Source organism: Danio aesculapii, chromosome 8 (assembly GCF_903798145.1).
Source record: "Danio aesculapii chromosome 8, fDanAes4.1, whole genome shotgun sequence".
NCBI classification, from domain to species: Eukaryota; Metazoa; Chordata; class Actinopteri; order Cypriniformes; family Danionidae; genus Danio; species Danio aesculapii.
In genome coordinates, this window is record NC_079442.1 from 11730241 (window position 1) to 11757998 (window position 27758).

At 35.2% G+C, this 27758-nt stretch overlaps 2 protein-coding genes across 3 annotated transcripts in view; one reads left to right on the forward strand and one right to left on the reverse strand.

The window, feature by feature from the left end:
* aebp1b (AE binding protein 1b) overlaps positions 1–1057 on the forward strand; it is a 59189-nt gene extending 58132 nt beyond the window's left edge. For both annotated transcript variants that reach the window (XM_056463171.1, XM_056463172.1), the window contains exons 21-22: positions 162–261; positions 359–1057. In XM_056463171.1, the coding sequence (XP_056319146.1) occupies positions 162–261; positions 359–891 (633 nt within the window). In that variant the 3' untranslated portion in view covers positions 892–1057. The remainder of the gene's footprint in view (positions 1–161; positions 262–358) is intronic.
* A 3483-nt stretch (positions 1058–4540) lies between these two features.
* cacna1fa (calcium channel, voltage-dependent, L type, alpha 1F subunit a) overlaps positions 4541–27758 on the reverse strand; it is a 68343-nt gene continuing 45125 nt past the window's right edge. The window contains exons 43-48 of the mRNA XM_056463173.1: positions 22057–22358; positions 17126–17416; positions 11711–12057; positions 11490–11611; positions 8382–8699; positions 4541–5076 (exon numbers count right to left, since the gene is read on the reverse strand). Coding sequence (XP_056319148.1) covers positions 4867–5076; positions 8382–8699; positions 11490–11611; positions 11711–12057; positions 17126–17416; positions 22057–22358 — 1590 coding nt within the window. The 3' untranslated portion in view covers positions 4541–4866. The remainder of the gene's footprint in view (positions 5077–8381; positions 8700–11489; positions 11612–11710; positions 12058–17125; positions 17417–22056; positions 22359–27758) is intronic.

The window sequence follows — 27758 nt, forward strand, 5'->3', positions numbered from 1 at the left end:
CCATCAAAAGGGTACCCTTTTGGCAGTGGAAATGCAAGCTTGATAAAGGTGACCCATACCTCTCAGTGGAAACAGGCCATTCATTACTTTAGACAAACTTGTCTGGTCTTCCTCAAAGTAAAGTATTTCATCCCTGCCTAATGCAACAATGAACATTCCAGGTTCATCGGGGTATTAAGGGAGTTGTGAGAGATAATGAGGGCAACCCTATTACCAATGCCACTGTGTCTGTGGAGGGAGTCAACCATGATGTTAAGACTGGTAAGTTATGTTCTATAGTTCTCTACATTGTGCTGCTTTTAGAGTACTAAGGCGCTTCTACAAATACTTGATGAAATACTAAATGTTTTACACATAGGTGAAGCTGGAGATTACTGGCGACTTCTAAACCCTGGTGAGTACCGGGTAACAGCCCGTGCAGAAGGCTACTCTCCATTCACCCGTCTGTGTGTGGTAGGGTTTGACCCTGGTGCTACTCTCTGCAACTTTGACCTGAACAAGTCAAACTGGGACCGCATCAAACAGATCATGGCTCTTAATGGCAATAAACCAATCCGGTTGCTGAGCAGTGGCAAAAGGAACGGTGTGCGACATTCACACAGCAGTAACCAAATTACTGTCAGTAATAGTGGAGATACGAGCAGGGCTCGTCTTCGTCGATTACGACTAATGAGAATTCGTCGTTTACGTCAACAAAGGCTTCTGGCCCAAAAAATGACACCAACTACAACGACTGTGACTACCACTTCACTTCAAACTACCGCAGAGACTACAACCGTCTGGTATGACTCCTTGCCAGAAATCTTTGAAGAGAATACAACCCCACATGACGAAATTGAGTTGACAGATACACTGGACTACAACTACAATTACAATATAAATGATTACTAAGAGCAAACTCCAAGTTAATGTTTCGCTCTAAAGATTGTGTTTTGTCTGAAGTTTGACGATTTTTTTTCTCACTTAAACAGTATAAGGCAAGTGTATGAGATTTTTTTTTTTCAGGTTTAGTGATTTGTGCAAGTTTCTTTTCACTTAATAAAATCTTATATTCATATTCTCACTGTTGTTGTTTTGCATTACAGCATTATTTCCCGAGCTAGAGGTCACAATTTCCATTTGAGGTCCCCAAAGATTTATAAAAGGTCTGCAAACTTGGATTGGAATGAAATAGACAAATAACAAATCAAATTCTAAATTCCTTGGGGACTCAATATACATATTTTGTTGCTAAACTTGAGTAGATTCTTTAGTATCAGTCGTAGACATGTTGTACTTGTACTATAGTTTGTTTGTTTGTTTTTTTTGTTTATCATATATACAATCATTTTTAAAAAAGAGAAATGTTTACAATCTTGAGTAGCACTGATTTAAAGAAATACTGTTTCTTCCCTCTTTTATTCTTTTTGCAAACTTTTTATTTTAGTAAGAATCTGGAAATACTTTTTGCACTTTGCAGACATGTGCTTCTTGTCTAATGCGAAAGTGAAAGCATGCTGCAATATTACCGAGAGCTGTTTATGCGTTAGGAAAATTGACCGAAGTTACCCTCTGATAGTTTTTCCATATTTTAATCTTATAATATGTTGTATTAGGCCAGTTGTTTTTTGCATTTCTGCACTGACAGCTTGAAAGAAAGATCAACATTGATCTGCTTCATGATCTGATGCAGTCTCGGTTCATATGTTGTGTCTCTCTATAATTTAAGCCTATAATGCAGAATTCTAGCCAATGTTTCTTTAATTAATTGATTAATTCAGTAGATAGATTTTTACAAAACCTGACAACTGAAATGAGGCTCTGTATGAGAAAGTCTGACCTTTCTGATTTATATTTGGTGACTATGTCTATGGGTGTCAAAATTAAAGTGCACATTTTCACTTATAAAATATTACATACACAACTGGTCAAAAGTTTGGGGTCAGTATGATTGTTAAATATGTTAAAATAAGCTTCTCCTGCTCACCAAGGCTGCATTTATTTCATCATAAATACAGCAAAATTGTGAAATGTTGCACTATAAAATAACTGTTCAAAAGTAGTTTATCATTTAATTTGATCATTTTTAAAGATGAGTTTTCAGCTATCAAATCACTAATATTAATTGTTGTTGTTATTATTATTAATATTATTGTTATTAATGGTAATAGTAATAAATGCAATAATGTCTGGAATAATAATTTTATTTGAAACTACATACAATAAGGAAGCAGTTATTTAAAATTGTAATAAATATTTAACAATTTTACATACATTTTTCTACATTTAATAAATGTAGCCTTTATGAACTGAATAATTTTCCTTTTAAAAAAACATGAAAAAATTTATAAAACTGACCACAAACTCTTGACCGGTACCAGGTATGTATATATATATATATATATATATATATATATATATATATATATATGTATATATGTATATATATATATATATATATATATATATATATATATATATATATATATATATATATATATATATATATATATACACACACACACACACACACACACACACAATTTAGTAACATCACAATTGAATTTTTTTTAAATTGTCAGTTGTATTAAAAAAGTTATGCTTAATAAAGAGGGTAGGTATTACAATTATGTTTGGCTTTTGAAACATAATTTAAAATGGCTAAGAAATAGCTATTAACTTCTCTCTTTTTTTTGGTGGGGCCAGTGAAAATTTTGGCAGGGCAAGTAAAAATCTGAACCACTGGCCCAATCAGTAGGAAAAATCCTTAGCGTTGAACCCTGTAATTGATAATCACGTTTTGGCGAGCCATGGCACAACCAAGAAAAAGGAAAATCAACAGTGAGTGCAGGAAATTTCAAAGGCAAAGAATATTTCTTCACAGAGGTCAGCGGAATATGTGTCTGTTTAATTTGCCAGAAAGCAGTTGCAGTAATGAAGGAATATAATATTAAAAGACGCAGTGGCGCAGTAGGTAGTGCTGTTGCCTCACAGCAAGAAGGTTGCTTGTTCGAGCCTTGGCTGGGTCAGTTGGCGTTTCTGTGTGGAGTTTGCATGTTCTCCCTGCGTTTGCATGGGTTTCCTCCGGGTGCTCCGGTTTCCCCCACATTCCAAAGACATGCGGTTCAGGTGAATTGGGTAGGCTAAACTGTCCATAGTGTATGTATGTTTGTGAATGAGTGTGTATGGGTTTCCCATTTCTTTTGGACTAAGCTGAAAAGAAAATGAATGGAATATTAAAAGACATTATGAAACAAAACATTAGGCCTTCAGCTCTTACACTGGTGCCGAACAAGATCATAAAGTAAAACAATTAGCAGCTGCCTTATCAGCTCAACAACAGCAGTTTTTTCGTGCTAATAAAGTGCAAGAAAGTTCTACGCTGGCTAGTTATGAGGTAGCTCAGCAAATCACACAGCACAGGAAACCCTTTACTGAAGGAGAATTTATATAGTAGTGTCTGATGAGTGTTGCAACTGTAATTTGCCCAGAGAAGATTCAAGATTTTAAAAATGTAAGTCTTTCTAGAAACACAGTTGGACGACGAATTAAAATAATTCCATAACACATATATATGCGTGTCTGTGTGATGTATGTAAAATTTGCCCCAGGACGTTTTTTTTTGCATCTGGCCCTCGGACCAAAAAGTTTGCACACCCCTGGTCTAGTGTGTAGCATTAGAGGCACGTAGCCTATTTTGCTTTGTGTGAAAATATGTTAGAAGCCAGTGCCACGTTTTCAACTGAATGCTTAGGGAAATTACATAATTTAAGTATGAATGAATTATAGTAATATGAATATGATGGGAACTGACCATCTTGGGAAAGGTTTTAATAGTATTAACTTTATAACAGCACAGAAGGTATGTATAAAAAGTAGTGCTTTGTGCATAGAGGTTACAAGTGTCATTCTATAAGCACCATCTATTGTCAGAATGTGCATTTACATATTCATTCAGATTATTTGCTTATATATGGGTAACATGGTGGCTCAGTGGTTAGCACTGTAGCTTCACAGCTTCATTGCTGTGGTGACCTCTGATTACTCTCGGGTTATGAGCAGCACATGTAGTATGCTGTATACTGTATATAGCACGTATAGTTGTATATATTAAATACAGTAGTTTATTGAGAGCAAAATCCAGATTTTATGTATGCATGCATTATTTAGATTGCCTAGCCTGTTAGAGGCTGATTATATCTGGCATAAAAATGTCATTTTGTTATCCACCTACAAATATGGCAGCAAATTTAACAAACAGTAAACAACAGAGAGCTTTCACAAATAAATTTTAATTATGCGCACAGACAAATTCTATAAAAAATTTCAAGTTTATTTTTTACAATACATATTGTTTCAAAGCAGCTGCACAGAAAATATTTCCGTTTTACAGTCAGAACGGAAAACTGGTCAAAGATGTATGTATCAAAGTAAAGTCCATATAGTGGCTATGCAACATATATCAATAGGAAAACATGCTGTTATATATAATATCATATTATATCATGTATTCTGTAATTGAAATGTTTCACATTAACAAATATTGCAAAACCATCTTCCATTTTATTTTAACATTTGACCACATCTGAAGCAAATGTGTTTTTTTTTCTCTGTAAGGTAATAATTAACATACGTAACATATGAAGTGATGTATACATACCCAACATTGGCATCATCTGATATTTTCCCAAAGTTTTTTCCATAAAAAAGAAAATTAACTATTGGGGTTTATGTGGTTATCACATGTTCTTCATGTCTACTGTTCGAAATGAATATAACTATTATTAAATCTTTCAAACTGAGCTCAGTATATGGATGAGTGAATGTATTTATAAGGACATTGCACTCACAATTTACTTCTTCCCTGCTCATCAAACTGAAGCTCATTTAGTAAGAGATCACACAGTTCATCTCATCAGACAGATCCTCATCGAAGCGTCCGGTTGGTTGCCCTGCCCTTCCTCTACATAAAAGGTCAGTTGCAGCGTTTTCCATTTCATCAACAGTCATTTGACAGGCATCTGCAATTTCCCGTTTTGCGAAGTCAACAAATTTGCGGTCTTTGGCATATAGACCCAAGCCTTCAGAAATCAGGATCTAAAAGACGGGGAAAAACCACAAGACAAAACAAATGTCAGACCAGATGTTACATAGAGACTGTCCTGTTTTTGACCTTAGACAATTTGAGGAAAAAAATGTATGAAAAAAAAACTTGCCTAGACCTTTTTATACATGCAGTGAAAGACAAAAATATTGGGATTGTATTAAATAATAGTGATTAAAATGGTAAAATTCCACCATAATAAGGTGCATTAAAAACATCTGTTTATACGTCAGAGTGACCAGCTTTATGAAGATTGTCACCAGTGTCACCAGCACAGTGTTTTATCACTGAAGGTTCAGCACGGAACCACAGACAGTTCAGACAACTCATTAAGGACTCTGACAGAAAGTATGGTGATTCACTGATACATCGAAATGGTTGTCTCCATAAGATTCACACTTTCCTGGACAGCAAAGGAAAACAGAAGCCAAAGCTGGAAGACAGATATCTGACATTCCCTGTTGCCTGAGCACTTTCTGCATGCAGTTTCCTGGAATGCCATTAGAACATTTCAGAACAAAAGAACAGCCCTGTACATATCTGACAGAGAATTCAAATGACCCATTTTTCTGCAGCAGCCACATTGGGGGAAAAATAAAACTTTTGAAAAAGGCTGTCAAGGATATGATTGAGCACAAAGAGAATCAAAACCACTTCCATATAGATGAATTACACTGTAAACCCTGTTGTTGTCATTACTAAGAATTTACGTTAATATAACTTGACATTACTTAAAATGCCAAGTTTTGGCATCAAAACCTAAACAGGTGTGTTTAACTTACTAATAAGGCAGCAAAAAAATTTAAATTAATATTTAACTAATAATTAAGTTCTCTGAACGTAAATTTTTAATTTATTTAAACCAGTGGTTCTCAAACTTTTTTCATCAAGTACCACCTCAGAAAAAAATTGTCTCTCCAAGTACCACCATAATGACCAGTACTGAAATACAGTAGCGTAGTAGGCCCAGTAAAGCAGCTACAGCTCTGCACAGTTCAAAAACGTTGCAGATTAATTTCTATTATTAAGAATATTTATTATTGTCAGCCACTTTAAACATTATAAATAGTCTGAACATTAACTGTTAATATACTGTGCTTATAGGTAAAAAAAAACAAAAACTAAAGACGTCAAAATTAAAAATAGAATGTGCTTTTAGAAGTAAAAAACGGTAGGTTACTGTTCTTAAAAAGTAAAAAAAACAACAACAACTGCTGTACTTAAATGTAAAGTATTAACATATAGTATCCAATTCATCAACACCTGGAAATGTTGCCTGGACCTTAGAAATATAGGCTATATGTCATCATATTCATATATAAATCATTTTTGATAAATTTTGAAACATATGTAGCATGTACATATGGCATATTTTATTCCTCCACGTACCACTATGGAAGCTCGTGTACCACTAGTGGTATACGTACCACAGTTTGAGAACCACTGCTTTAAACGATTCACCATGTCTCTGTTTAAAATGATTGGTTGCGCTTGAAATTTTGCCTTGACAACCGTGGTGATTAGTCAATATATGTTATATTACACAAGTTGGTCATTTTGATTGTGATGCTGAATTTTGCTGAAGCGCAGCAGAACAGAGGCACTACCTGAACCCATTTAATGAAAGAGAAATTTTATATTATAATGTAGATATTTAAATGCTTATATACATTTTTCCTAATTGATATACACGCATGGGTGTCATGGTGGCGCAGTGGGTAGAACGATTACCCACAGCAAGTAGGTTGCTCCTTTGAGCCTCAGCTGGGTCAGTTGGCATTTCTGCGTGGAAATTGCATGTTCTCCCTGTGTTGGCGTGGGTTTCCTCCGGGTGCTCCAGTTTCCTCCACAAGTCCAAAGACATGCGCTATAGGTGAATTGGGTAAGATAAAATGTCTATAGTGTATGTCCTGGTCCTCCAGGTTGGGGGTTGAGTGTTGAGCTATTGACTCACCTTGTAAAAATGAGATGTTACAAAACACCAACATGGTGCGGCTAAATATCAACTTTACTTTAAATGCTGGGAGTAAGTAAAGATTATAAAAGCTGAAAATTTGGAAGTTTAATCTATTAGCCATTTTAAGTTATCTGTACCTAAACATTTAATTTATCTGTAATTAAAAATGTAAGTTAATTCAATGAAGAGACTACATTTGATCAACTCAATTAATTAAGTTGTCAATTTCTTATTACTTAAACAAATTGAGGGAATAACTTTATTCAAATCATTTGAGTAGTCTCAACTTATTAGGGTTTACACTGTATCTTTTACTCCATCTATCACTCTGCTCTGCCATATCAGAACAGATTTTCCTTCAGTACTGTTCATTATTAAGCAGCCTTTAAAAATGTTCTTAGAACGTTAGCACAAAAACTTTATTTATACATTGTTAGTAGAATTTTTTTGTTCAAAGAAACATAAAATTAAACTTGTTTAATTTTATAGTGGCAGGTTCAGATGAATAATATTTTGTGCTGTTTAAAAAGAACATCCATGAAATGTGGGAAAGTTTTACAGCCTGTGTCAAATAGTCTTTATGTAGATGTTATAATTGTTACTTCTTCCCTTAAAATTACATAAAGATAATGCAAGACTAAGATTACACATTTTCACAGATAACAACATGACCAAATACTGTATTATTATTCCTTTTCATGTTCTAAATATTAGCAGAAAGTTTTTGAGCGTCATAAACAAAAAAATTACTTGTAAATTTGTCGCTTTCAAAGTCGATTTAGGGTGCTTTCACACCTATGGATCGATTCTTTTGTTCCAAAACAGGGAATAAAATTATTACAATGTTGCACTTTGTTCTTGGTCTGGTTCGCTTTCACATGACAAAGTTTCTAAATGGAAAATTCACGGTTTATTTTCAAGAGTCCCGCTCAGCTGTCATGATTCCATATTTTCTTTTATAACGATGAGCAATAAAAAAATATAAGTGAAAAGCTGCGCTTTAATTTTGAATAGTGACAACCACAGACATCGTCACCAAATATAAATCAGAGGTAAGAGTTTCTCATACATAGCAGTTGGCTTATGCATTAGGCTGTACATTATAGAGAGAAATAACAGATAAATCAAGCCTACTGTTCGGTCAATTTTCCTAACGGATAAACAGCTCTCGTTAATAGTTAACATGCTTTCAGTTTCATATTTGACATGAAACGCACATTTACTGGTAGGAAATACAAAATAAAATACAAAAAAATAAAAATCCTTATTACTTTAAAAAAAAATATATATATATAATTACTATTATTTATTTTCAGGCAAGATCATTTAAAAAGCTCTTACCGATTCCACAAGACTGTCAGCGCTTCCCCTCTCTATATATCCGGGGCTGTTTTGGGATGGCACCCTGAGAGTGGTGTATGCCCGAGGCTGCTGGGGCACACCTGCCATTGCACTGCCAATCCACCCCGGACGTGCCGATGCCGGGAGACTGGTGCTGCCATTGGTGTCACTCCACATTGCCTGAGTGCCCCCCACCTCGTTCACCAGAATGAGAGGCGCATAGAGGAGGCGACCCCGTCTAGCCTGGTTGTTAGCCCAAGAGGCTGAAGAAATCCCAGAGGAAATGCTGCTCCGTCGTGAGTCAAAGCTGTTGTGTGTCTGAGTAAAGTAAAGGATATTTTTAGTAGGCATACAATAGTATGATTACAACAGATCTTATATTTGCCAGAATGTAACTTGAGCGTTTATTATTTTATTTTTGCGCAATATTTATTTTGTGTCAATGGTAAATTGCTGATGTATTCTAAAATTATGAAGCAAAATATACAGTTGATGTCAGAATTATTAGCCCCCCTGAATTATTAGCCCTTTTTTATTTTTTCCCCAATTTCTGTATAACGAAGAGAAACACAATTATTTCACAATTTTTTTTCAACCCAATTTTAATTATAATAGTTTTAATAACTAATTTCTAATAACTGATATATTTTATCTTTGCCATGATGACAGTAAATAATATTTTAATAGATATTTTTCAAGACACTTCTATACAGCTTAAATTGACATTTAAAATCTTAACTACTGTAGGTTAATTATGTTAACTAGGCAGGTTAGGATAATTAGGCAATTTATTGTATAATGATAGTTTGTTCTGTAGAATCGAAAAAAAAATTGCTTAAAGGGGCTAATAATTTAGACCTTAAAATATCTTTTAAAAATTTTAAAACTGCTTTTATTCAAGCCGAATTAAAACAAATAAGACTTTCTTCAGAAGAAAAAATATTATCAGACATACTGTGAAAATTAAAAAAAAAAACAATGAAAGGGGGCTAATAATTCTAACTTCAACTGTACATTTTAATAATAAATATTTGTGTTTTTATATAATTTTATGAGTTTTTTTTTATAAAAACAAATGATGTACTAAAAACGTTTTTTTTTTTTTTTTTGTGCAAATTTTTGCCTAAATTAATTTTATTGCATTTATAAAGAAACAATAAACTTATGTTGTATTTGGTATTAAAAATACATATTATATTTAAAAAATATTATAGTTCATTGTGACTAGAAAATACATGTATATTAAAGGTGCAGTAGGTGATTGTCTTCATAAACATTTTTGTTGTATTGGTTGAAAGTCTCATTACAATAATAATGATTAAATTAAATGATCTAAATGTATTTATATTTATTTTTATATTCTGGGTAAGTAATAAGATTAAAAAATGTTCGTCCAATTAAAATTTTTTAGGCCAATAATTCCCATAATTCTGATAAGTAGCCCAAACTGTCTGTCAACAAAAGCAGATTTGTACATCTGCGCACCTCTGTTCATGCAGACAGATCCGCTGTTTGCGTGTGTACACGAGAGAGTGACAGCAGTAAAAACAAATGCTGAATCAAAACTTTTTCAAATCCTGAATCAATATTGAAGTTACTTTTGCACGCTGGAGGAAGGATGACACTATGGTTGAAGTATTTTTTTAGACAGGTAATGTTATGTTTTAAAACTATTTTAGTCACGCAAAGCTTATGTACATTTAGTTTTTTTACAAATGGGCTATATGCACAGACGAGTTGTTCAGCCACTGAAATCTTCAGGCGAAAGGTTGATGTGACTATTTTCAATTTCATAAGGGACCTTTTACAGCATCGATAATGTAGATTTTTATTTACTTTAATAACAAAACATAATTAAATAGCGCTATTCTGCCTAACCTGCTTTACTGAGGTGAAATTGGTTTTATATTCACAATGGTTCATTTTTGAACAATGACAACCTGTGACACACTCTCTATATTATCATGCTACTTTAAATATTCGGTCTGAAATAGCATGAAAGTATGGCTTAGTAACAAGTGTAATTCCTGCAAGACGCTGGCCAACCACTAAGCAGAGTCGTTTTAAGACAAAGCATGTGAGAGAGTGAGATCAGTGATCCTTGCTACATGAAATATTGCACATTATGACAAGTTTTGCTTGCTACACAACTGAAAATGTGCTAGATATACAGTAATACAGTTTTTAGTTCAGAATTGTAGTATTATAAAGTACTATAAAGTTTTCTAACTGGCGAATGACATGATCCTGTGGGTTGTCTGCTTTAATCTTTAGGTTCAAGTTTGTGATTTCAGGAGACGTGGCTTTGGACGGCAGGGGAAGGACTGTGTTTTCAAAGTTATCATGCTATCAGTTAGCATTTTGGCAGATCACCTTCTGCACCTTTAAATGTAACAGTGTGATATGCAGTTTATTTGTATTAAGATAAATAATGGTTCATTTAAATTAAGAAATGACAGTAGCAAGACATTGTTATACTGTAATATAAGCTACATTGCATCTACATGCCAAGTTGTTCTCCTTAGATTATAGATAGACGGTTAGGTTGGGGTTTCCCAGATGTAAAAGCTGTGTAAAACATGTGCTGGATAACTTGGAGGTTCATTCCGCTGTGGCGACCCTGGATTAATAAAGGGACTAAGCCGAAAAGAAAATGAATGAATGAATGTTAGGTTGGGGTTATTACCATTGTAGCTATTGGTGCTTTAGCCATTACTGGAGCAACGATTGCCTGGATAATCATTTTAAACCTTAATTACAATGATGACTAAAATCTTGATGCCTGCTATATCATATTTGACACTATGTTCAGTAAAAATGTTATATATACATATATATACATATTTATTTTGAAATATATAGTTATTAGTAATTATAAAATTATCATTACCAATACTTTATCCAAATCAGTAAATATTTCTTAGCCGAAAGATGACATGTAGATATTTTTTTAAATTATAATTAAAGTCCTTCTGCTTCCTGAAGTTCACGTATAATGCACTGGCACAGAAGACATGTTGCATATTGTAAATATAAAGTCCAGATCATGTAGCTGAGGTCTTCCAGTTTGATCAAGTATATAGATAAGATTCAATATTTGGAGGATACCTGTGTTACCTGTGCACGAGCCCTGCAGGGTGGGGAGTTTTGATGATATGTGCCTGGGACTGGGAGATCCTCATTACTGCCCTGCCGTCGCAAACACTGAATGTTAAAGTTTGGCTTCCGGCCTAACATAAAACAAGAAAGATAAGGTTAATATTAGGTTAAATTTTCATTTCTGTACTTTTTGTTTATTTTTGCAGTGCAGAAATAATAGGTAGTTTTACCTAATGGTGTCGGGGGAAGCATTCTTCGCCGTGCAGTAAAACCATTGCCGCTGTATTCATTATTGTTGTATCCATTACCATTGAATCCATTACCATTGTAACCATTACCACTGTAGCCATTGGTGCTATAGCCATTACTGGGGCAACGATTGCCTGGATAATCAGTTCCATTAGTACCATTCCCATTGTCGCCATTTCCAGTGAAACTGCCATGGTAGTTACCAGCATCTTGGATGTTTCCTTGGTAACCATTGCCGTTAAGGTTGATGGGCTGAACTGGAACCACACATTCAGTGGTCCTATCAGGTGCTACAGCTTGTGTTGGAAGATCCTCAGGAAACCACTGTCTGTTAAAACAACCACAAAATATTTATATACGAGATCATTTGTAAATAAAGTATGTACAATATGAGACAGTTCCATATGTTGTTTAAATCATGTCAAGGACTGTATGTGTTCATTTTTGACCTAGATATTTGCATTATTTTGCAAACAACTAGTCCAGTCAAGTTATTGTACATCACATTTATTTATATGCAATGGATAATTCACAGCTAGATGTGCAATGAGGAATTATAATGCATGCCAGCGGTCGATGGGGTAAAGCTGTTACTGATCTTTACAGAACAATACCATGCCGGAAGAGCAAAAATAAGTTATTTTCATCAGTTAAATTAGATTTTTACCTATAACTAGGGCCAGACAGAATCTGTGTACATTTTTTTGCTTTTTCTGCTGAAAATTTTGTTGCAAATCTGCAGATTTATGCAGAATGATTTTGGGAGTATCATAACTAAAACCTTAATATATGAAATAAAAAAGAACACCTTTTAACTTATATTTAATGTTTACATTGCAAATTCGATTAGATCCACTTTATATGGTAAACAAAGCAAGTCTCTCATATAATATATCTACTAAAACAGACAGAAAATATTACATTAATATCACATGAATATTTTCATATTAGTCCATAATTATACTAAAATTAATTTAAAAAACTGAATAAATATAAATTTACACACATTTACACAAGTAAATAAACAGAATCATTGATGGGCTTAAAATCTGCGGAATTATGCACACGCAGATTCCATTAGCCTGTCATTGAGCAAAGACGGTTGATGTTGTTCATCCACAAGATGGCAACAGAGGCCCCTAGAGGATAGAAACAGTGTAATTTCTACAGTGATCAAATCATTATTAACTAGGTAAATGGCATTCTAAGCCGATCTCTCTCTATGTTGTAGTGCTTAATTTATTACATATAATTGTAGTGTATTTAATGTGAAATGGGACACGCGTATCAGGAATGTTTGTATTTTGTGTTGGCCACTTTTTGTATTACCCTGAGTTACTTTTTGGTTGGCCATCTCTTTGTTTCTAATGCGTCTCCTGTTTTTGTTACTGCAGATTAGTCCAGTAAAAATAAAGAAATAAGAACTGCCCGCATTTGTTTAGCGTTTTTCCCTATTGCAAACACAACAGTAATCTGGTAGTGTTGGTGCTGATTTGGCTTTTTCAGGGATAATTATTGTGACCTCCCAATTGCAACATAGAAATACTAGGAAATCTCTGTAGACTGCTGGCATTTCATGGAGTTCAGCCTTATAATCTTAAAATGTCAGCACCTGTTTTGTCATCACTAGACAGTACGCAAGATAATCATTCAAATACTAGCTCTAAAGTGATGTTGGTGAAGTAGCAACGACTTCTGCTGTTCTGACCTCAGCTGCAGATGTGAAGGAATGGTGGAAAAAAGTAGTTCCTCATACAAAAGGATTTTTAGACTCTCCGTGGTTGATTTTCTTTTTTATACACACGATTATGCCATCGAACTGTTGTATAAACGCTCACACTCAAATATCACACTCATAGCCAGGGGCGGACTGGCCATCTGGCAGACCGGGCAGTTTCCCGCTGGGCCGACGTACTTTTTGGGTCGGGCTGATCATCGTTTTATGATCTGATCGGCCCATAAAAGGCTTAGCAGCCTATCATTTTTTTCTGCCTAATTAATTGACGATGCTGTGATCTGAGCTGATCTGATCGGGCTGGCCCAATCACAAACTCTTATTTTGGGCTCTGTGTGAGTGTGCAACGTCGGTGTGTATGTCAAAATAGTCGAGAGTCAGAGATGGAGAAGAAACGAAAGGGAGGCACAGAGAATTGCGGGAAACACACTGGTGTTTCATTTAGCGGTTCTGAAAAGTTCTCTGTCCATACTACACAGCTAAAAACGCACATCACATGACCACACACTCTGTCATGAGCTGCAGCCAGTAGATCAGCGGGTGCTTTGAGCATAAAAAACCCCAGGTGAGAGTATAGTGCATGTCGGACAGTTCATCAAAGATCTACTGCTAGACCTCATCTCACTATAGTTAAACGTGATATTGTATTCATCTTGTTGTCTCTATATCTAACGTTATCGACTCTTCGGTCTTTTGAATTACGTTCTCAGGTAACTCTGTTTTGGCTGAGTGCAAAGATAAGTTAATATATTAATTTATGTAACTACGTACACTGATTCTGCACCTCGACTGATTGCTTGCCTTTATCGTATAAATTTATTGTACGTTATACTTTTATAACGGCCATTATTGATTATTAAAACTGATATTTAGCAAAAGAGACAGTAAAGTTCATACTTTTCAATGAAAATGAAAGGAGGCAGTTATGTTATAGGCCCTGTTTTGTTATAAATATGCAGAGTAAAGATTATGGTCATATAAATATGTAGCTAACATTACACAAGGCCGTTTGGTGTCTGTTAATCATAATATTAAAATGAAATAAATTTTCTTATATTATGTTTTCATTGTTAAGATAGTGAAACAGAAAGTATGATGAGGTGAATAAGGTTATAAAGTACTCTGTTCCCTATATGAACATGCATGAATATTTACTCATGCATCAGCAGGCAGTTTTTGTTATGTTTATTATTTAATATAGGCTGAGTGAATAGTATATTGAATAAGCTAATTTGGCTGTAGTGTATGAGTGTGTGAGTGAGTGAATGATTGTGTATGGGTGTTTTACTGAGTGATGAGTGATACTGGGTTGTGGCTGGAAGGGCATCTGCTGCACAAAACATATGCTGGAATTGTTGGCGGTTCATTCTGCTGTGGCAACCCCTGATAAATAAGGACTTAGCCAAAGGAAAATGAATGAATGAATGAATGAATAATGTATTTTTTAGAACCAACAAAATCTTTTATGATTAATGTCTGTATTTATTTATTTATTTATTTAATATATATGACTTTTGTGTTTTTATAAAATGGGAGTTGATAAAGATGGACATGGACATATGGGTAGCATTTTGATTGTATGTAGTGGGCCGCTCTGGCCCAAAATGCCAGGGCCGATTTTTTTCCCCAGTACAGCCCTGCTCATAGCAGTGCGATGTGGCTGTATATCTTCACCAGTGGCAGTGATGGTACGGCCTGCAGCCTCGTGCCAACGCACGCCTCCCACCAGTGCTGATATACAGCCACATTGCACTGCTATTCGTATGATTTTGCTCATTTATTGTTCAGTTGTTGTGTTTCAATACATTTGCCAGGTTTTTGTCCTTAGAAGTTCCTGTTATTTTTACTAGTTCAATAAACATACTCTTTCCAAACTTGTCCTAGAGTGTTTGTCTAATTATCACCAAGACTGTCTCTGACCATACTGGTGAAAAGTTATCAAAAGCTTTTTTGATAAATCCATCCATCCATCAAAACTGCACCAACTAATTTAAACAAAAGCTTGATAAATCAGAATTGACGTTACATCACTTCAACACTTACATTGTCATATTCAGATCAAACTTCCTGTATGTTATTAAAACCTCTAAAGATACCTGCAAATTTTGGGACAGCACCATCTAGTTGTCAGGATATTTGAAAAATAAACATTTTAGCATATCCTTGGTTTTGGCAAAAGTCACAAAACTGGTCTTTTTAGATACAGTGCAGCATGCTGATAGTACTGAAAATGTTTCAGGGCAGGGTAACTTGTTTTAAAAAACAGACATTCCTACAAATGCTACAGTCTTATGAATGAATTAGCCTAGTTTATAAAAATTTATTCTGTTGGGTTATGCTGAGAATACTGATACCAACAGTTGACTGTTGGTCTGATTTGATCGTTAAATAATGTTGTCAAAACCATTAAGGAATTGTGTGCTCTGCGATGCTTAAAAATGCTGACATGAAACTTACAGTAGCGTGTGTCATTGTCACCTCACACTGTCCACACCACATCAATTTGGTAACATCATCTTCTATTGGTCAAAAGTAGGCCCACACAGAATCTGCACGTACAGATTTTTAGCCCATCATTGAGTCTATGTATTTATTTGTGTAAATGTGTGTAAATTTATATTTATTCAGTTCTTAAATTAATTTCAATAATAATATTGAATAATATGAATGTGTTCATATGATTTATTTTACAATACAGTTTGTAAAGTAATATTTTTCGTCTCTTAGTTTATATATTATATGATAGACTTGCTTTGTCTACCAAATAAGTGGATCTAGATGGAATTGCATAGTAAACATTAAATAAAAGTTAAAAAGCTATTATTTTTTATTTAATATATTAAGTTTTTAGTTACGATACTCCCAAAATAATTCTGCATAAATCTGCAGATTTTTTACAAAATTCTCCAAAGAAATAGCAAAAAATGGCCATAGTCAAAAGTAATAAACCAATAAATAGCTATTGTTTTTATGAAATTAATCTTAAAATATCCCCATTTATTCATTATTCGACTTGTTCTGGTTTGGCCCCTTAATTGCTGCTTGCAGCAATATTATTTGATTACAATTACAATAACTTCAGTTTTACTATAAAGAATATTTCTGGTGTGCTCATGTGTTTAATCATGAACTGAGCAGAATCTTAAAATGATTTCCAAGCTAAGCATTAATAATGTTGGGTTGAGAACCCAACTAAAGCAAACACTATTCACCAAAATAGTGACTTTAAAATGATGCAAACTAAACATATTATCCTTGACAAATTTGACAGAAATAAAGCTAAACAGGTTATATTACATATCTATAATATTTCTGCCAATTTCATCTTAGGCTAAGATCCAAATTCTAAATAAGTGTAAATTGCTGAAGTGATTTTTATGTTTTATGTACGTAATGATATAGTATATATTTGTTTACCACTCTGCCTGTGTGCACCTTATGTTATGCTGCCTTTTAAGGGTGGTAACTGCTAGTGTGAATCTGTTTGCTAATTTCAACTGCACATGCTGTCTTGAAGCAATGGTAGTTTGAAGTTTTTTACAAGGCAAAACTTTTGTCCAGACATTTCACCTTGGTAAGCTGTTACAAACTCCAAAACTGCACTTCTAACAAACAGATTTTATTTAAAAATCCTCATTTGTGTCAAACATTTCCTACTTACTGTTCAGGTAAGACCGTAGTCTGAGGGTCCTCACTGCTCACACCAACTTGCTCTGCAGTGTATGTCATCTTTGTGACTCCTCCCATGACTACTTCTCCTCCTATGATTGATCCCCCATGGACTACTCCATCTGTTGCTCCTCCATGGACAGCTGCCACTTCCATGACTCCTCCAATAATTGCTCCTCCATTTCCTCCTGAAACGACATTCCCTTCTTTGACTTGTCCATTTTGCATGGCTACATCTGGAGATGGGGAAGGTGGATAGTCACAAACTCTGGTTGTGTCATTCCTGAAATATGAAAAATATGTTAAGACAATATCTCAAATAAATCCCTTTAAACTTGTAGTCATCCTTCCAGCTTTCGACTTTGTCTTCGAATCAATATTTGAACAATATCAGATTAATCATGCTTCATTTACAGCAGGATTCAGCACCAGTTTCTCTTCCTTTTAGTAAAAGACTGTTGTATGTCTTGTTTTTATTTCTATAATGTGAGTATTGCCCTCCAGTTTGCTGTGATGTATTGTATGGTGAAGAGACCGTTTCACGAGTTCACACTTGCAATAGTTTCAGAATAAAGCGTATTTGGCGTGCTGTCCGGGGAGAGGGCTCTGAGCTCGGGGAAGACACCCAAACTCGAGTTATTCCTCTTATCAGAAAACAAAGAGGAATAGGGATTCGAGCGAAGTATCTAGCCCGGCCCCAGAACGCTCCCCCCGGGATAGTAATGCTTAAGAGGTGAGGTGACGGGGTGGTGGAGGGATGCTAAAGTCGTAAGATGCTGCAGGTAAGACAGCTTTTGGTATATATAGGGGTTTGGTCAAGAACTGATTGGATAATAGAATAATTGTCAATGACGTATTTGATACTGAAACTTCTGCGCGTGCTCCTCCCGAAATTTGTTTATAAAACATCACTTAAATGGCCTCAAATTTCTAAAAGAAAATGTTCACAACACCGTTCTTTGAAACATCCTTACAATCATTGCTATTAAGAAATTGTTATTAAGCATATTAAGGAATTATGTGGGTTTAATGTCATTTAGAGTCAAACTATTAAAGGGTTAGTTGCAAACCTTACTTTATCTTTGCATAAGAGATTTTGAAGAGGCCATCATGGGGCACAATTTACTACCATGATTGGTAAAAAAAAATTGAGTTAACTGGTGCTTCAAACCTCTTCTGTTTCCCACATAATCAAAATATATTCCTTTGAGTTCAGCAAAACAAATTCAATTGTACAGGCTTGGAACAACTTGTGTGTTAGTTAATGATGACAACATTTGCATTTTGGGGTGAATATGCCTTTAATCCAGGGGACTATTACTCACGCTACTGTTTTAAAAAATTAGTTTTTAATTAGGGTGGTTGAAATTACAGGAGTTTTCTGGGATAAAAAACAAAATGGGTGGGCGGCTGAAGATGGGTCTGAAATACACGAGACTCCCAGGAAAAACAGGAGTCTTACACATACACTTTGCACTGTGACTACATCTATATTGTTGATTAGTCGTGCTGGGCATTTCACTCTGTCTCGCGCTAAACACTGTCGACCAATCACAACAGGCTGTCATCGGTCCAATCAGCGCAGATGAGCTTCGCGCTAAGGAGGGGTTTGGGAATGAATGAATCACTGAACGATTCATATGGGAGTCTCTGGGATAATTAGGTAAAAATAAATGCATATTATTAAACAATGAAAGTGTTTTTTGATCTTGCATGCATATCAGCCTGTTGTTGGAGACCCTTAAAACCAAAATATGACCCTTTTTAATGTATAATATGGGCTCTTTAAGAGGCCAAGGGGAAGGGGTAGGGGTAGAAAAATAGAGTTGAGATTGGGCCTAAGTGTATATAATTGTAATTTTAGATATATGCAAGTACAATCCTCATCTAAAATAGTGGTAGTGTGTCCGGGGTATACATCACATGTCGAATGCATCAGACCGGAAACGCAGGGTCATGTGTTAAGTTTCGCAGGTCGCTGCGGTGCTAAGTTCAAGCTTGGTGAACTCTGACCTCCGAAATCGCATCACTTGACTGCGTGAGACCAATCGAGGATCAAAACATGACCTCCTTGGACAGAAATTTAAAACATGGAGCAATCGCTCGCTTTTTGATGTCTAATAATCTTGTTTTATCCCGACCCTTTTCGCAGCGCCATACGACAGAATTTCGCACACACAAACTCTAGTGTGACAGCAGCTTTACTGTTTGTTTATTTTCTTTGTGTTCTACAGTTTTAGTTTTCCCTTTTTGTTATTTTAGTTTTATATATTTATTTATTTTTCTGAGTTCCCCCTGTCTGTCTTTTGTGTCTGTGTTGTCTATCTCTGTCCCTGTCCAGCCCTGCCCGCTGAGAGTGCCTGGCTGCTGGTGTCCTCTGTCAGGCTGCTACTGATGATACGACAACTCTCCGAGATATCTGGTCAGCAATGCTTTTTCCACGGCCTTCACCACCACCTGTCTGTCCTGACCATCCCTGCTCAGTCTCTCCTCCTAGCATTCTGTGGTTGCTAACTACTCCGTCCAGGACTCACCAGCACTACCCCATTCATCACTATTAAACTGTGCTTCACCTAACCCCTAGTTCACAAATTATTGTCATTAAACGTTCCCTGCACTCATTCTGGATTTGGGTCCTCCTCTTAACCTTGACATAGGGATGAAACAAATAGCAATTGACATCTCTATATAGTTTAGAACAATGTAGATTTTCATCACTTGCAACACATTCCATCATTTAGACTTTCCGAGTTAAACATTTAAAATATGCTGTATAAATAAATGTAAAACTATATAACTGACTCTGCTGCAGCCTAGATTTAAACTCCTGGTTTTGTCTGACCAGATGAGAATGAGACTGTACAGCTGCTTTGACACAATTTGCACCAATATAAATAATGGTGATATTTTTAATCCTTGCTATGCTATGCATTTACCAAAAAATAAAACCTAAATGAATCCTACATGGAAACAAAAACAGCTACACACAGTCTCTCCTCTTGTGCCCCTGCACCTCACAAAAGATTGCTTACTTCAGAAAGCAAATCTCTATAAATGGTACAATATAAATTTGGTAGAGTAAAATATTTCAAAAGAACCATGTATGTAAAAACAAACAGCAGCAAGTGGTTAAAAGTAGCCCTATTCATTTGTCTAGTTTTAGCACTAAATCTCATTGAGCAATGAATATGTGCATTTTGGACCACCTGGTCCAACTGGCATAACTGGCATAACACTAATGTGCATCATTAATAACCAAAAGAACAAATTATTCTTACCTGGGATACAATAATAGCAATCCTGGTTGGCTGAGTGTACAATAGTTCAAAGTCATAACCCCCAACTAGAGAGCATGACATCTGCACAGCTTGTCAATTTTGAAAAGCACAAAAAAATCCCCAAAATTCAGACATCAATGAAAATGCAAACTGCAAAAAAAAGTTTCTCGAGCATCTCAAAGCTGTAAGGCAATTTATCAAATTTAGTCATTCATTTTCTTTTGGGCTTAGTCCCTTTATTAATCTGAGGTTGCCACAGCGGAATGAACCACCAGCTTATCCAGCATATGTTTTACGCAGCGGATGCCCTTCCAGCTGCAACCCATCACTGGGAAACATCCATACACACTCATTCACACACATTCTACACTATGGACAATTTAGCCTACCCAATTCACCTATGCCACATTTTTGGACTTGTGGGGGAACCCTGAGCACCCGGAGGAAATCCACACAAACAAGGGGAGAACATGCAAACTCCACACAGAAATGCCAACTGACCCAGCCGAGGCTCGAACCAGCGACCTTCTTGCTGTGAGATGAAGGTGCTACCTCTGTGCAGCTTCAATTTATCAAATGACAGTTTGCAGGCGCAAATTTACAGGCCCATTACAAGCACTGGCAATTAGTTAATTTACAAAAAACTTGAATTAACCCATTGTAACTTGGAAACGTTATGTTTACTAAATTCAGCATCCTGCTTAAAACAGCTTTCAGACCCAGTGACTATATGCCAACTAAGCCATTATTGACTAAGGCCAAATCCCAATTCTATGTTGTACCCTACACCTACACCTACCCCTACACCTCAACCTTGGTCCTTGAAATTGTAAAGGGGTAGGGATGAAAATATTTCCCTAGGAAATGGGACACCAGTACTACACATGCACACATAAGATAAATAAGTCGTCACTAACTCATTCGTCACACGAGATCTGCAGTAGTCATTCCACAAGATGAAAGCACAGTAAAGCTTAAAAGACCACTTCCTCACAAAGTTGTTTTGTAACTGTTTGTTTACAGCTCGAAAGAGTACGAGACTCCAAGTTTCCGCAGAGGTCCCTGTTTCGAATGGTGTTACAAAAAACACAAACACATTGTGCTGTATTTACACAATGCTCATTTTCATGGATGAAACCACAAACAAACAACATTAGCATTATACCAGACAAGCTGTTAAAAAGCCACCAGACTTCTCTGACAGACATGCTTATATTATGTGAAGTTATTGGGTAAAATAATCAGCCTTTAAAATATGTTCTGGAATATTTTGCAGTAGTTACCATAAGGGACTATTGTTTGCGAAATGTAGTGATTTAAAATAAATTAATTGAAGATCATGACCGTAATGTCGTTATGAATGTAATAAATTAAATGCTTGTTTGTAGTAAAATGCTTTTTTTTTACATTTGCAGTCATGTTGCTGCTATAGCTGGTAGTTGAAATTTCACATACCCTTTTACTTGTAGTGTGGTTGTGAAAAAAAAGGTTTGAAGGGCTATATAACACTTCCCCTACACATCCAAGCAAAAGAAAATTTAAACTAAGGGGTAAAATTGGGATTGGGGCTAATTCTCTAATTTTGTCTGCTACAGTGGCTTCTAATTATACTACTATAACTGTATTGTTTTGTCTTATATCTTACTGTGCTCCTTGTCTTGGGTTGGTATTCAGTATCCACAATGGGGTAAGTTTACTGTGACTGGAGGTCCACTTGCTGGGTAAGGGAGACAACCTGTTAGGCTGTTCAACTATCACTTCATTTTCAGACAGGGCAGAGGCTGGGCGAGAGTCCAACAGAGCTTCCTCCAGCATTAAGCTTCCATTGCGTATTATAGGGGGAAGCTCGATGTTTACTGTGGTTTGGTCCAGGTGTGTGGGTAAAGGAGTGCTTCTAGGGGTGGACATAGTTGGTGTAGGAGGAACATCACTGAAGACGCTGTCACTCTACAGATGTGAAGAGAAAGAGAATTAACTGAAGTTTCAGTCAGACAGGTGATACTGTTAAAGTGTTTAATAACATTCTAATAACATTTGTAATGGTTTTAATACTGGGTTGTACTAATTAATCAAGTTAGTGTTGACATACATAATAACTTCACCATAGACTTGAATTATTATTGTTAATCATAACTCACTACTCTGTAAAACTGGGTAAATTCAGACACCCAAAACATTTGAGTAAACTATGCAGTGTGCATATTTTTTACAGTCTATTCTTAATCTAACAACAGGCTCTACTCTTCACCACAATGGGAACCCTACACATTTCAACATAACAGAAATAAGAAGACCAGTAACTCTGAGTTATATGAAAAAGGGCCAATGAAATTGGCCAGTGCGATGTGCATGTGTAGCTAATCCTCCAATTACGAGCATTTAAGTTACACCTGCAAGATGGCACATCAGTCGTATCACACAATACTTAGCATTCATCTGGCAGTTCAGTTCTGTGGCAACAGAACATAACGTCTATATTCCTTCCTTCAAGGTATGAGGGTTATAACCTAGGTGTTCCCCATCAGTTGGTTTGCCCAAATTATGTAGGGTAACAAAGAATGGGAAAATGTATTTAAGCACCACAGCAGCTGAACCTGTTGCGCATTTGAAGTAAAGTATGCCAAGCAGGTAGCATACACACATGCAACACCAAAGATATACACTGTAAAAAATTTCCAGATTTTCACAAGTTACTGTAATTTTTCACAGTAAAATTACATTACTATCGCTTCACAGCATTTAATTGTAAAAATTTACAGTAATATGTTGTTTTCATAATTTTATTGTGAAATTAAGGCAGGTAGCATGATTACAGCAAATTACTATGAAAAGGGTTATATCTTTTGGACATTAGTTATAGGTATTCAACCTTTTTTTATTTCATTCAATGTAGAAATGAATACAAATAGACTTTTATGCTAGTATTGGCACTTTTTGTATAATTAGAAATAACATAATATTATTACAGACCCAAAAACGATTTCATTACCAACATCTTTTTGGTTGTACCGCACATTTATTTAATTTTATAAGATTAACATGGAAATATGAAATAAAATTTAACATTACTTTGAGCTTAGCCAAAACATAATAAACTGAAACAAAAAGTAATTAATTCATGAAACCAAAGACTGTTAAACACCCAAAATTATTTCAATGTCAGGGTAAATGCCAGATAGATTCATAAGTATTGGGCACCCATCATCACCTGGAGGTCACATATCTCATCTTTATAAATAAACCACAGATTAGAGTGTTAAACAACTACATTCTCGCATGAAAAATGGTTAAAACTTAATTTCCTGATGCAATAATTAGAGTCGTCGAAGAGGGGCACAACGTCCAGCCTGAAGAAAGGCGCCTCTCGCCGGATACATGAGTAATTAGCGCTGTCACCCCTGGAGGTCAGAGATCTCCTCTATCGGCAAAACACACTTAAAATTACACACAATCTTTATAAACAAACCACAGATTTGAGTTTTGAAGAACTACATTCTCGCATGAAAAATGGTTTAAAACTTCATTTCATGACATGCAATGAAAAGCAATATTTATAATATTATGTGAGTTTTCTTATCCGCCATTACAACTTGCTGCATGCTAAGTGCGCAATGAATCCTGGGAGAAAAAAGAATTAATTCTCAAAACACTCCAAACGAACTTTTTTTCTTATTGTTAAAGGCAGATATGTGTAATATTTTGAATGGCAAAGAAAAAAAATTATTTACTATATTGTAATCAATATCCCTTTTGCACTGCTTCGGTTCAAGACTCGCTTGACATTAAATCAGATTAAGATATTTTATCAGATGTGTTCATAAGCCCCTACTCATCAACATGCACTTCGTCTACAACTACTGTATAAATTGCGTGTAACTGAACAGTATGACAAAATATTAATGAATTATATGTTTGCGTCCCACAATATTATACAAAAAGGAATCGGTTTCAGACGAATTAGACTCTTTACTATTCACTTAAAGGAGCCCGAGCTGACTCGACTGGACTGCAAACACGCACCGTCCGTCACCACAGGCAATGCCTGAGTTTGAACTGTAGTCTGTACCTGTTGTCTTTTCATCGGATTCATCCTCGGCAAGTGTTAAAATGTGACTTTTGTCCGTTAAATGATTGTTTTATATGTATTTCTGTGTAGTGCATGTCATTTAACAGAATTAACCAAGTACTTTAGTTGTAGGTCCCACATTATTAGTTAACAACCGGTTTGAGCACGCCATTTTTTAAACAAGAAATTAACGGACGCCAGATGGTGATTGAAGTGTTTGCAAGGTATTCAATAGCGTAATGCTAGTTCCTGAAAAAAGAAAGGTAATTTTCTTTAATTAACTTCGTGTTAACTGCATTCTCTATTTCAGTACAAGACTGAAGTAAAGGTGAAGTAACTATAAAGTTAAGGTAAGCTCTGGTAAAGGTAAGTACGTTAACGTTAGTCATTATGACCATCATTATTTCTGACGTTAATTTTGTTCACTGTTAGTTAAATAAACTAAACTTATTATGAAACAAGTCTTAACTGTTTTATTAAATGGAGCTGATAATACAATTCAGTTGTATTCTTTTAAACTAACACTAAACAGTACATACAACACAAGTGCTGTATTCACTTCAATCAAGTTTTTTGCAAATATTTTTCCAAATATTCAACTCATGAAAAATTAGATACATGATACATGAAACATCCTGCTAGTATTCAAGAGCAAGTGCACGTGCACTTTGCAATAAGTGTGAACTCAGCATTAGATTATACTCTGTAAATGGAAGATGTGAATCAAATCAACTGTTTTGAAAATCTCTACCTGGGTAAATCAAAACTACTATTTGTTGTTGGATTGTTCATGATTGTGTGTTTGTGATGGAAATGTTTTTTATATGTTTTTGTTTAAATGGTTGCAGTTTGACTGAGCTACAATATTGTCATTATGATCAAACTGAGCTAACAGTAATTTTGCTCTGTAGTGCAACAGTAGTGTTGAATGAAGCTAACAGTTTATCTGCCCTTTTGCGTATAGGTGCTTTTTGGGCATCAGTTTGGAGACGGACGAAGTCAAAGAAGCAGAGAAGACAGCAAGTGTGTACAATTATTAGGAAAATGATTGACCTTGAATAGATGACCGCCTAATTTTGCAAGCAGTTTTGACTCTTCTCTCTCTCTCTCTTTCTCTCTCTCTCTCTCTCTACATACACACACACACACATACACGCACACACACACACACACACACATTATATACATATTATATATACATTATATATATATACACACACACGAGAGCGCACTCTGAAACACTGCTTTTTATATGTGTGCTACATATGATGTCAGAAGATTTTTTGATTAATATGTTCTTTTAGCATTTTTCAGTTGAGGCTTCACCTTTTGAAAAATTTCTGAAATGTTTACACAGATGCCATTAAACTATTAAATAAATGTGTAAAATGTATCTGTGTTTGTTTTTATTTAGATTGTAGAGTCTTCTCAGATCACCCAAAAATGAAGATTTTGTCGTTATTACGCATTCTCAGGTTGTTTGGACACAAAGGGGGATATTTGATATTTTTATTCCTGTGTTGAACAACAAACATAATCATATTTAACAGAATTGGAACAACCTTAGGGTGAGTAAATCATGACAGAATTTTCATTTTTGTGTGACCTAAATTTGCTTTGAAATTTTACAGCGCCAAACTTAAATTACAGTAATCCAGGATATAAATGTAACTTTACAGTTAAATCAAGTTTTTCAACTGCAACTTACTGCTAAATCACAGTAATCGTATTGTAAAATTGAACGCAAAATATAGTAAATTCTACAAGTTAATGTTGTGAAATCACAGTTACGGACTTTATTATCTACTGTAAAGTTACACTATATTGTTGTAATTTCACAATAATTTAATGTGACAAAAACAGTGAACTACCTCACAATAATTTACTGTGAATTTACATAAAGTAATTTACTGTGAAAGTAATGCAATTATTAGCCAGTAATGTACTGTGAATTTAAGGTCAAATTTTTTACAGTGTAACTATCCAAAGTCCTTAGTTTTCAATTACTTGATTTTGGGAATTTCTCATAATTTAGGGGGTTGTCATTGCTCAGCTGAGGCTAGGGATTTTTCTTAGATATGACAGAACATTGGGAAATCCTGATCAGAGGTGGAGCACTACTTATAGATATGAAGGTTAGCTGTCTAACTAACAACATATGGGGTTACCCAAAGAAAACCACACAAATGAGGCATCAATCTCCACAATGAGGTCCCCAACTTTATATTTTCTCCTTTATATATTCTAGTATACTACTAGGTTAACACATACTTAAAATATACATCTACATTGCTTAAGTATACTTAATCTAATTAACTTGATTAGATTAGATTAGATTAGATTAGATTCAACTTTATTGTCATTACACATGTACAAGTGCAAGGCAACGAAATGCAGTGCAACTTGAAGTATACTGCTTTTTCATAAGAGTATGCTCATAAGGGCGTTTGACCCTTGACAAGGTTTTTCTTTTTCCTCTCTGACTGATATAAGTGTTTATAGGACATTTTTTACATAAAAGCTCAAATCTGCAAGAAATGGGGACCAATAACATTTTTTTAAAAGCAAGGCATGCACTGTAAAGGGAAACAACAGCACGTTTGCATTCACAAAAGGGAAAAAGGCATGTTTTTTCTTCCATCCAAAAATGGATATATACAGCATGATACTGAAAATTATCTGTAAGGATTTTTTTTTAGCATGCACACAGCAAAGGATCCAAATTGGTGAATTTTGTCCTTAGTGTCTGAGTAGGACCCATACGGGTTAGCCAAGATTAAATAAACACTACCAAGTGCACACACTACAGGTTGTAAATTTAACACCTAAGCAGTGTCAATGGCATAATTAACATTTATTTATTTATTTGTTTAATGATTTGTTTCATGGTGGCAGATCAATAATGGGCTATTATTTTTCTAATTTTTCATTTAAAAAAAAAATGCCTCATAAAAATGTCTGCAGGAGTTTGCATATTCTTCCCGTGTTTGCATGGGTATGCTTCGGGTGCTTCGGCTTCCCCCACGGTCCAAAGACATTTGGCATAGGTGAATTTGGTTAACTAATGTATGGGTGAAGAATGTTAAAGAATGTATGGGTGTTTTCCAGTACTGGGTTGTGACTGGAAAGGCAACAGCAGCGTAAAACATGCCAGAGTAGTTGGAGGTTCTTTCTGCTATGGTGAATCCTGATTAATCAGAGACTAAGCTAAAGGAAAATGAATGAATGAAATGTCTAAAAACTCATAAAACTGATTCAAAATAGCCTAAAGCTATGGAAGT